At 33.8% G+C, this 12,452-nt stretch overlaps 1 protein-coding gene across 1 annotated transcript in view; it reads left to right on the forward strand.

The window, feature by feature from the left end:
• LOC134832725 (uncharacterized) overlaps positions 1-12,452 on the forward strand; it is a 155,357-nt gene that overhangs the window by 97,940 nt on the left and 44,965 nt on the right. Inside the window, 10 exon segments of the mRNA XM_063846852.1 lie at positions 2,208-2,450; positions 2,650-2,829; positions 3,691-4,194; positions 4,519-5,585; positions 6,786-8,784; positions 9,467-9,781; positions 9,908-10,225; positions 10,345-10,650; positions 10,725-11,051; positions 12,018-12,335. Of these exon segments, the coding sequence (XP_063702922.1) occupies positions 2,208-2,450; positions 2,650-2,829; positions 3,691-4,194; positions 4,519-5,585; positions 6,786-8,784; positions 9,467-9,781; positions 9,908-10,225; positions 10,345-10,650; positions 10,725-11,051; positions 12,018-12,335 (5,577 nt within the window).

A 12,452-nucleotide genomic window follows, 5' to 3' on the forward strand; every position in this document is an offset into this window, starting at 1 on the left:
TAACTTTAGAATATCTCATATACGCTTATTAATTTACCACAAAATGCAAAATGAGCTGCATGGTAATCCGCTTGTCAAGTAAAATTTAATATCTCGCTGCTAAGGACATAAAAAAATTATTTTTGCTAACTCTTCATTCATTTTTATCGAACATTTGCTTCTTAATTTTTTTGTTTACTAACTTTTATTGGTTAAAAATGAGACGCATGTTTAGAAAAAAAAAAGATTTTTTTTGAGGAAAAGGATTCGAAAGGTAAGAAAGTTAGTTAGGTCGCACGAAAAAGTCACCCGAGGAACGCATGGAAGGTCAACGTAAGTGCACAGCTTTGGAAAAAAGGCGAAAAAATGGTTCAAGTGCATTTTTTGAAGTAGTTAGAAAAATTTTTAGTAGATTTTTTTTGTGTTTTTGTTAATTGCACTTCCCGTAAATTCTCAATTTAGTCCCTTATCCCGTAGTTTTTAGTTAAATTAGATCAGATTTTAGTCTTAAATCACGAAATAATGCACAATACAAGTCATTACCGCAACTGAATCAATACTGTTCAGCACATTTTTGTGTGTCAAGACTCTTCGCGAGTCACTTAGAATAGAAAATGGCGAAAAATCAACAAAAAACGTGACGTGTTGAAGGTCTTCTGTGTGTTTTCTGTCTTCATTTTCATCCGATTTGGTCCAAAAATTTAAATTTTAAAGGAAATTTGTCTTTAAAACGTCTTTTTTTGTACAACAGAAGCAACTACAGAAGTCATATCGACAACTGAGAGTCAAACAACGCCTTCAATAGTGACAAAAGGTCCTCGTTTTGAGACAACGACAGAATATTTGACGACTTCTGATGAAATTTCAACAAAAACTGATGAAATTCGAACAAGTACTGTTCAAGAAACCACAATTTCTGATATTGAAAGTACTACATTAGGCACGGAAACGACTCTTTCGTCGTCAATTGATGTAACGACAGAACCAATTACGAAATTAACAACTGAAGAGATGATGAGTACAGTGAAATCTGTTGAAACAACGACGATTTCTGATCAAATTGAAGAAAAAATGACAACAAAAGTTGATTTTGATACAACAACGAAGGTTTCTGATGAGATGACGACAGGTAAAAGTGAAAAAACGACAGAAGGAACAACTTTGGGACAAGATTTGGAGACAACAACGTCACTTTTGACAACAACTGAAGCTGAAATTACGACAATTTCTGATGAAAAAGCTTCAACAACTTCAATTTCGGAAGGAATAACGCAAAAAATGACAGAAATTGATACAACAACTCAAGAAATGATGACTGCGAGTGATGAAAATTCAACTTTAGAGTCAAGATTTAGTGTTTTAAGCACGACAGAGACCCCAACAACGACTGAAGAATCAAAAACATCTGAAAAATTGCCAATTTCGACGACTCAAATACCAAAAACTGAAATTTTAGATGAAAAAATCACTTCTACAGTATCTCCAATGACAACAGAATCCGTTACTGAAGTAACTTTCTCCACAGAAAAAGACTCTCTGGCTTCAACGACGTCTAAAACTGACTCTCAAACAACTACTGAGCCTTCGTTGGTTGAAAAAACGACAATATCTGATCAAAAACTTACAACGATTCCTTCTGAAATGACAATTTCAACCGAAAAAGTCGAAACAATGTCAACTGAATCCCCTATTGTGACAAAAACTCCCCCTGAATCGACAATTTTTGATGAAAAAACGACAATTTCGGAAGAAAAAGTAACAACAATCTTCGCCCAAAGTCCAATTTCGACAGAAAAAGTCCCAAAAACGACAGAACGCGTCTTTATAGTAACCGCAATTCCCGAATCCAAATGGACAACGGAAGTAGAAACGATGATAATGTGGACCACGGAGCCTCCGAAATGGACCACGATGTCAGAAATTGACGAATGTACTGATTCAGTTGATTGTAAAACGTCAGAGCTGTGCATTAATCGTCGCTGTGTAAAAATTTGCGATGCTACTAACTCAAAAAATAACGATTGTATAGCAATTTCTGACATTACCGAAGGTATTTTCTTAACATTTTTGCATGTAGAGTAGATTTTACGGAAATTATTTAAAAAAAATTAACAAAAAAAATTTAATTTTCTTACCTCCTAAAAAATCTAAAAAAAAATAATTTGCAATCATCAAAAAAAAAATTAAAAAAATTGACACACTTACCAAAAAAACACTAATTTCCATAGCTAACCAAACAACTACCAAAAAGCCAAGCGGAGGCACTCCTCGTTTGCCCACGCCATGTCTCTCCGACAAGGATTGCATCGAAACGGAGGCATGTTATTTGGGTTTATGCCAAGATCCATGCGAATTTCGTGATGTTTGTGCCGCAACGGCAAAATGCTTGGCAAAAATGCATAGACCCATTTGTTCATGCCCTCCGGGTCACGAAGGAAATCCGATGGTCAACTGTACAGCAATTGAAACAAGTAAGAAATTTAATTGACACTAACACGAAAAACAAAAAGCTCTCACACAAAAACACACATGCCACTAAAAAAACGTCATTTTTGTACAAATTTTGTAAATTTTTCTCATGTACAAATGAATTTTTTTCTGAAACGAAACTCTTTCTCTCTTCTTCTTGCACCAACTCTGTTCTCCTACGTACAAACTTCCTTTGTATAGTGAAATGCACAACGAACCACGATTGTCCCTTAGCAGAAGCCTGTATAGGGAATATGTGTCACAAGCCATGCGACATCCGGAATCCGTGTGTGGAAAATGCTGTTTGCATCAACGTCAATCACGGAAGCGATTGCAAATGCATCGAAGGTTATCAAGGAAATGGTTATGCCAAATGTGAATGTAAGTTATTCTAAAAATTAAAATTTAATTCAAAATTTATTTTAAAAAAATTTATTAAAAATTAGAAATAATTTTTTTTTAATTTAAAAGAAAAATCTTTTAAAAAAATTATTAAAAATTAAAAAAAAATAAATTATTAAAAAAAATTAAAAAAAAAATTATTAAAAATTAAAAAAAAAATTATTAAAAATTTTCAAAATAAAACAAAAAAAAAAACATTTTAATTTAATTTAATTATCTATTATTATTTTTTTTTTACTTAAAAATTTAATTTTTAATGTTTTTGACCATCAAATTATTAATTAAAAAATTAATGAAAAAAAGAGAAAATTATTTTCGGAGCTCAAATATTTTTTTATTGAAAATTTTCTTTTAAATTTATCTCAATAAATTTTCTAAAAATTAAAATTTTTAAAATTTTTTAATTAAAATTTTTAAAATTGTTTAATCAAAATTTTTTTAAATTAAATTTTCATAATTTTGCTAATTTTCTGTAAATTTTGTTTTAAATCAAAATTTTATATTTTTAAAAAAATCTTTGATGTTTAATTGATTTTTTTATTTTTCTTAATTTTAACCAATTTTATATTAAATAATTTTTTATTAAATTTAAATTAATAGCTGAAATAAAATTTTAATAATTTTAATGAAAAATTTAATACAAAAATTTAAAAAAATAAAAAAAAATATTTCTAATTCAAAAAAATTAAAAATTAATTTTTTTTAAATGTTTAAAAAAAATTAAAAAATTTATTTTTTTTTTAATTTTTCTTTGATTTTTTTTTAATCCAATTATAGTTAATTTTTTTAATTTAAAAAAATAAATAAAATTAATAATTTTTACCATTTCTTCATTTTCAGTGGTTCAAGGTCGTATTCCGGAGACAAACGTTTGTCAATACAACGAAGATTGCCCGCCACACAAACTGTGTGATCGTCTCAATCGTCGTTGCATCAACCCATGCATGGAAGACTCGTGCGGAGACAATGCTGAATGTTATCCCGTCGATCATGCTGCTCAATGTCGTTGTCTCCCGAATACCATTGGCAATCCATACACTGCTTGCAAATCATTCGCTGGTTGTGTAAGCGATAGCGAATGCAATTCGTACGAAGCTTGTATCAATGGTCAATGCGGATCGCCTTGCGAATGCGGAATTAACGCTCATTGTGACGTCATTAATCATCGTGCTGTTTGCAAATGTCCTCCCGGATATCAAGGAGATGCCCGAGTCGCTTGCAATCCGCCATCTAATCCATGCGATCCAAATCCTTGCGGTATTGGAGCTTTGTGTGAATTGGATCGAGGAAGCCCAATTTGCTTCTGTCCGAAAGGAATGACTGGAAATCCATTTGCTAAGTGCAGTAAGTGTTGAAAATTTAATTTTTTTAAAGAAAAAATTTAAATTTTTTAATATTTTTAAGAAAAAAATTTTTTTAAAGAAAAAATTTTTTTTAAAAATAAAAAAAAAAATATTTTTTAAAAATTAAAAAAATTTTTTTTTTTAAAAATTTTTTTTTAAAAATTTTTTTTCAAAAATATTTTTTTTTTATTTTTTTTAAAAAAAATTTTTTTTTTTAAAAGAAAAAAAATTTTTTTTTAAAGTAAAATTTTGATCAAATTAATAAAAAAAATTGAAAAAAGGAAAATTTTGAAAGAAAAAATTTTAAATTTAATTTTTTTTTCAGTTCCTGAAGGAGATGAATGTTCATTAAACGCATGCGGACCAAACAGCGGATGTCGTCTCGTTGGCGGAAATCCCGTTTGTTTCTGTTTGCCCGAATTCGAAGGTCAACCTCCGCATATTCCGTGCCATATACCCGAAAATCCTTGCAATCCTTCCGTTTGTGGACCAAATACTCAATGTTCCGTTTTATCGAATGGATATGCGAAATGTACTTGTCTCTCTGGATACGTCGAAAGCCCCAATACAATTCGAGGATGCGTCGAACCAAAAGATCCTTGCGATCCAAATCCCTGTGGAAGCGGCGCAATTTGCGACAGTAGTCGAAATCCCGTTTGTCATTGTCCCGAATCGTTCGTTGGCAATCCCTTCAAGAGCTGCTATCGACCAATTGTCATTCCGGATCTTTGTGCGCCAGGCCCATGTGGAAGAAATGCCGATTGTTATGTCGCCAACAACCAAGAACAGTGTTTCTGTCGTCCCGGCTTCACCGGAGATGCGTACATTGGATGTGATGCTCCCGCCAAAACTGCTTGCGATCCAAATCCATGCGGACCTCGTGCGGATTGCATCGTTTTGCGTGACGGAAAAACAGCGTGTCAATGTCCCGAAGGTTATGGAGGCGATCCATCGTCGCCAACGGGATGTCACGGATACGAATGTACTGTCGATGAGGAATGCGCCGATGATCAAGCTTGTCTCGGATTCAGATGTCGCGATCCGTGTCCCGGAAGTTGCGGATATGGCGCTCATTGTCGCGTTTTGAAACATCATCCGATTTGCAATTGCCCGAATCCGTTGGTAGGAAATCCGCTTTTGCAATGTCATTTGGAAGATGTTCCGCAAAGAAATCCGTGTTGGCCAAGTCCATGTGCTGCAAATACGGAATGCGTTGCGCAAGGAAGTCATGCCGTTTGTCGTTGTTTGCCCGGATATCTCGGAAATCCAGAGACAGGATGTCGCCCTGAATGCGTCATTAATTCGGATTGCGCGACAAATCAAGCTTGTATCAATCACAAGTGCAAAAATCCATGCGATGATCAATTGTGCGGAATTAATGCTGTTTGCAAGGTAAGATTTTATAAGAATTTTTAATTAAATTTTAAATAATTTTAATTTAAAAATATTCATTTAAAAAATAAAAAAAAATTAAATCTCAAGATTTAATTCAAAAATGCAATTTTTTTTAAATATTTTCCTTATATCAAAATTTTTTTTTATTTTTTTTTTTTTTAAATAAAAAAATCAAGAACAAAAAACTGTGTCAAAAACTGTGTCAAAGCAATTTTTGTCAAATCTTGCTCCAAATGGATAAAAATTTATCAGGGGGCTCTAATTTATCATTTTTAATCATTTTTTAACTCAAAACTGCTAAAAAATTGAAACTGAAAAAAAATTTTTCCTTTGACATAGTTTTGTTTTGAAAACTAAATCAAGAAGCAAAAAAAACTGTGTCAAAGCAATTTTTGTCAAATCTTGCTCCAAATGGATAAAAATTTATCAGGGGGCTCTAATTTATCATTTTTAATCATTTTTTAACTCAAAACTGCTAAAAAATTGAAACTGAAAAAAATTTTTTCCTTTGACATAGTTTTGTTTTGAAAACTAAATCAAGAACAAAAAAACTGTGTCAAAAACTGTGTCAAAGCAATTTTTGTCAAATCTTGCTCCAAATGGATAAAAATTTATCAGGGGGCTCTAATTTATCATTTTTAATCATTTTTTAACTCAAAACTGCTAAAAAATTGAAACTGAAAAAAAAATTTTCCTTTGACATAGTTTTGTTTTGAAAACTAAATCAAGAACAAAAAAACTGTGTCAAAAACTGTGTCAAAGCAATTTTTGTCAAATCTTGCTCCAAATGGATAAAAATTTGTCAGAGGGCTCTAATTTATCATATTTATTCATTTTATAACTCAAAACTGCTAAAAAATTTAAACTGAAAAAAATTTTTCCTTTGACATAGTTTTGTTTTGAATTAAATGAATTAATCTAAATTAATTTAAAAGAATCATAATATTTAATTTTTTTTTTAAAGAAAAAAAATTTAAGAAATAATTTTAAAATTAATTTTAAAAATTAAAAAAAAATAAATACTAAAAGTTTTCTCAAAAACCACAAAAAATGGATAAAACAAAAAATAAAAATTTTGAGAAATTATTTTAAAAAATTTCGAAATTCAATAGATATGAAAATTTTATAAATATTAAAATTATGGAAATTTTTGAAAATCTTGAAAAACATTCTAATTTTTTGTCTTTTTATTTTCAGGTCTTTGATCACACAGCACTTTGCGAATGCCAATCTGGTTACATTGGAGATGCCTTGTATCAATGCGTAAAGATGCCTCATCGTGATCCCATGCCAAATCCTCCGTGCAAAGCTCATCCATGCGGCGAACAATACGGTTGCTTAGATTATTCGTCTCACATTGCCATTTGCGATCCTTGCAACTCACCCGAAGCGCAATTCAATCCAAAATGTCGCCCAGAGTGTATCGTAAACGCCGATTGTCCCTTCGACAAAGCCTGCATCGGACACAGTTGTATCGATCCGTGTCCCGGAAGTTGCGGCCATAACGCCGAATGTTACGTGCAATCGCATATCCCGCAATGTCAATGCCCTCAAGGATTCTACGGAAATCCCTTTGAATATTGCTCAACGCAAAGTGTCATCGTGCATGAACCAATTTCGTGCGGCGATAACATTTGCGGCACAAATACCGAGTGTCGAAACAACGGAAATGCTCTTGCGTGCGTTTGTTTGCCCGAATTTTACGGAGATCCGTTGATCGGATGTCGTCCTCAGTGTATCGTGAATTCCGAATGTGCCATGAATCAAGCCTGCCATGGTTACAAATGCGTTGATCCGTGCAAAGATGCGTGCGGATTGGGCGCCATTTGTACCGTTATCAATCATTTCCCGGTGTGTCATTGCCCTGAAGGATATGCGGGCGATGCGTTGGTTTCGTGCAACGTTTATCGCGAACCAATTTACGAAATTACCCAAAATCCGTGCGATCCATCGCCTTGCGGACCAAATAGTCGTTGTCTCGTAACGCCAGACAATACAGCAGTTTGTTCGTGTTTGCCTGGATTCCGTGGAAGTCCCCCAACGTGTCAGAGAGAATGTATTTCGAGCTCTGAATGTCCCCTGAACAAAGCTTGTTTGAACTTCAAATGCGCAGATCCCTGCCCCGGAACATGCGGATTGAATGCCCGATGTGAAGTTCGTGCTCATAATCCGATTTGCGCTTGTCCGCCCGGATTTGTTGGAGATGCCTTCCAATCGTGCATCATAAAAGTCGAACCCGAAGAACCGGAATATCGTGATCCTCATAATCCCTGCGCGCCATCTCCGTGCGGTCCAAATTCCATTTGTCAAGTCAAACAAGGAAGACCTGTGTGCAGTTGTCAAGCGAATTACATCGGAGGTCCTCCGCATTGTCGTCCCGAATGTATTACGCATCAAGAATGTCCTCACGATCAAGCTTGCATCAACGAGAAATGCGAAAATCCTTGCATCAATGCGTGTGGCGCGAATGCCGAATGTCACGTTGTTGCCCATTCCGCTTCTTGTAGCTGCTTACCGAAATATCAAGGCGACGCTTTTGTCGGATGTACTCGAATTCCTGATGATCCTCCGGTGCCTCAAGATCCTTGTTACCCATCGCCATGCGGACAAAACACAAAATGCGTGAATCACAATGGACAAGCGAAATGCAGTTGTATCCCGCCATATTTGGGAGATCCTTATACGAGCGGATGTCGTCCCGAATGTGTCTTAAATAGCGATTGCCCGAGTCATCAAGGATGTATAAACCAACATTGTCGCGATCCCTGTCCCGGCGCATGCGGAAGTAATGCCGAATGTACTGTCGCCAATCATATTCCGATTTGCGCCTGTCTTCGTGGATACATTGGAGATGCCTTTACGGGATGTCGCCTGCAACCAATTGAACCTGAACCACGTAAAGATCCGTGTTCGCCATCGCCATGCGGGCCAAATTCGATTTGTCGTGTCACGGGAGATCGCCCAGTTTGCTCTTGTCAAACGGGAATGATTGGAGCGCCGCCTCAATGTCGTCCCGAATGCGTAACGAGCTCCGAATGCCCGCTTAATAAGGCTTGTGTCAATAGGAAATGTATCGATCCGTGTCCAAATACCTGCGGAATTAATGCAAGATGTCAAGTTTTGAATCACAATCCGATTTGCAGTTGTCCCGCAGAGTTCCCGAGAGGAGATCCGTTCGATAGATGCTTCGAAGAACGTAAGTTTTTTTACTGAATTTTTGTTTGTTCTGAATTGTTTTTTTTTCACAAAATTTTTAAACTATCGAAAAATTAAAAAAAAAATCAAAAAAAAAGTTTAAAAATAGAATTTTTTGAAGTTTAAAAATTTTTTAAATTAATGAAAATTTTTAAAACTAAAATTTTTATGAAAATTATAAAAAAAAATTCAAAAACACAAAATTCATGAAATTTTTTTTAGAAATTCATAAAAAATTTTTCAAAAATAAATTTTTTAGAAGTTGAAAAAAGTTTTAAATTAAGAAAAAATTTGAAAACTAAAATTTTTATGAAAATTAAAAAATTTTTGAAGAAATAAAAAAAAAATTTTTTTCCTTGACCGTTTTTTGAAAAAAAAAAAAAAACGGTCATGAAATTTTTCAAGTCAAGATCTAACAAACTTTTGATGGATTTCAAAGCTAAAATTGAATAAATATTCATTCTAAAGATGATTTCCATCAAAATCTTCTTGATTTTTAAAGAAATAAATAGAAATTTTTAAAATTATCGAAAATATAAAATTCATAAAAAAATTTTGAAACAAATGTTAAAGTTTAAAAAAAATAAGTAAAAATTAATGAAATTTTTAAAAAATTCTCACAAAAATTTTTGATAAAAAAAATTACGGAATTAATTAATTTAATTTTTCTTTTTTCATTTTAGCTCCAAAACCAATCGTTCCTGTCAATCCTTGCGTTCCATCGCCATGCGGCGCCAACTCCATTTGTCGCGTACACGATGAACGCGCAGTTTGCAGCTGTGTACAAGGAATGTTAGGAGCTCCGCCAAATTGTCGTCCCGAATGCGTAATAAATGCCGATTGCCCAACAAATCGTGCTTGTATCCAACAAAAATGTCGAGATCCGTGCGAAGGAAGTTGCGGCTTCAATGCTCAATGTCACGTGCAAAATCATCAACCAATTTGCTCGTGTTATCCTGATCACGAAGGCGATCCGTATGCCGGATGTAGCAGAAAAGGTAAGTGACGAAATTAGTTTTTTGGGGGTTTTTTAAGGCTTGGTTTGGATTATTTGAATTTTTTTGCTTGATATTTTTTTGCGGAAAATTTATGTTTTTTTTTACACAAACACAAATCAATCACAGTTATATACGATGTTCCTATCGACGTTTGCAATCCGAGTCCCTGTGCTCCAAATGCTGTCTGTAGAGAACTAAATGGTGTTGGTAGCTGTACTTGCATGCAAAATTACTATGGGGATCCATGGGTAAATTGTAAGCCAGAGTGCATTCAAAATTCCGAATGTTCCTACGACAAAGCCTGTGTTAACAATAAGTGCGTCGATGCGTGTGCCAATGGCATTTGTGGTAGTTTCGCGGAATGTCGTGTTGTTAACCATGCACCTATGTGTCATTGTATTGCTGGCTTTACCGGCAATCCATCCGTTAAATGTTACAAAAATCGTGAATATCTTCCGCCATGTAAGAAATTTCATCTTCACACAAACACTGAACTTTTTTATAATCATCTATTTTTCTTTCAATCATCCTTTTTTCCTCATAAAAATCACAAAACAACACAGCAAAACCATTACAAGATCCAATTGATCCCTGTGTTCCATCGCCATGCGGTCCCTATGCGAATTGTCGCGTCATTGATGGGCGCCCAGTTTGCAGTTGTGTCGAAAATTACTTTGGCGCTCCGCCATATTGTCGCCCAGAGTGCACGATAAATTCCGAATGTCCCACGAATCGCGCATGTATCAACCAGAAATGCGTTGATCCGTGTCCCGGCACGTGCGGATATAATGCACTTTGTCGCGTCGTCAACCATTCTCCAATTTGCACCTGTAAAGCTGGCTTCACGGGAAATCCATTTGATCACTGTAGTTTAGGTATTTTCACACAAATTCACAAACATGAAAAAAAAAACATTGCATGACATTATTTTCCCTCACTTTAGAACCTATCATAGTGCATGAACCTGTAAATCCGTGCATTCCGTCGCCCTGCGGGCAAAATTCAATTTGTCGCGAAACGGATCATCGAGCAGTTTGTTCGTGCCTGCCAAACTTCTTTGGGCGCCCGCCGAATTGTCGACCCGAGTGTACCGTCAATTCGGATTGTCCGTCGCATTTGGCATGCATTAATGAGCGTTGCAAAGATCCGTGTCCCGGAAGTTGCGGGCATTATGCAGAGTGTCGCGTACAATCACACAATCCATCATGTTATTGCTTGGAAGGGTATCAGGGTGATCCATTCAATGGTTGTAGCAAAATACCCACACAACGTAAGACACAAAATTTTTTGAAATATATTTTGCTTTTGACATAACACTCGACAACTCACAACACTCACACATCAACAATTGTAGATATTTTAACTAACGAATTTGGTTTGACGATGAGATTTTAAAAGAATTTTCAAAAAATTTTCGAAAAAATATTTTTTTTTTCGTTGAAATATTTTTTTAATTTTTAAGAATTTCTTAAAATATCAGAAAAAATTTTTATTTTTTATTAAATATTATTTTTTCATTAAAAAAAATTTCCAAAAATTTTTGAAAATTAATTTATTCGTTGAAAGTATAATTTAACTTTAATTTAATTTATTATTTATTTAATTTAATTTTTATTTATTTATTAAATTTTAATTTTTTTTGACAAAAAAAAAATTAAAAATATTCAAGAATTTAATTTTTTTTTGCTTTGAATTCTTTAAATTGTTTAAAAAATTTAAAATTTAATTTTTTTAATTTTTTGTTAAAATTTTACAAGAAAATTCAAAAATATATTTAAAATAAAAAAATTCGCAAAAATTTTTTTTAATATTTTTTAAATTTTCATATTGAGTTTTAAATTTTTATTTAAATTTTCATATTAAGTTTTAAACTTTTTTAAGTCAAAAATAAGATTTTTTAAAAACAAAAAGTGAAAAATCGATTTTTTTTAATTGTTTAATTTTTTTACGATTTAATGTGAATCACTTTAAAAGTGAAAAAACCCAAATTTTTTGGAAGTAATGAAATTTCAATTTTTTTAATTATTTTGCACCAAAAAAGGAAACAAATTTGAAAAAATTTCTTTTGCAAAGAAAAATAAATTTTTGAAAATTATTTCAAAATCTCGTCGTTAAATTAGTTTGCTTTTCCCGCTAATCTATAATCGTTTTGGCTTCTTTGCATTCAAATTTTTCTGTAAATATTTCAAATATCTTTTTTTCTATCTCTCTTTCTCTCTTCAATCTATCATCTTAGTCTATGAAGAACCTGCTCATCCTTGTTCGCCATCTCCGTGTGGCGTGAACGCCTTTTGTCGCGAACTTAATGGCGCCGGATCTTGTACTTGCCTTCCCGAATATTTCGGCGATCCTTACATTGAGTGTCGTCCCGAATGTGTGATGAATAGCGATTGTCCGCGTACCAAAGCGTGCGTCAATCAGAAATGTGTCGATCCATGCCCGGGAGTTTGTGGCGTGAATGCCGAATGTCGCGTCGTTAATCACGCGCCAAGTTGCACGTGCTTCGTTGGATACTTTGGCGATCCTTTCCGTGCGTGCGAATTGCCGCCTCAAAGTAAGATTTTGGATTTTAGCTCATTACTGCACTGCTTTTTTGCGTTTTTGCTTGAAATTGCTTTTTTTATTCACTTGCGCTGCTTGCTTTGCTTCACACACTCAAAATTTTTCAAAA

The sequence above is a fragment of the Culicoides brevitarsis genome, chromosome 2 (genome assembly GCF_036172545.1).
Source record: "Culicoides brevitarsis isolate CSIRO-B50_1 chromosome 2, AGI_CSIRO_Cbre_v1, whole genome shotgun sequence".
In the NCBI taxonomy this organism is placed as follows: Eukaryota; Metazoa; Arthropoda; class Insecta; order Diptera; family Ceratopogonidae; genus Culicoides; species Culicoides brevitarsis.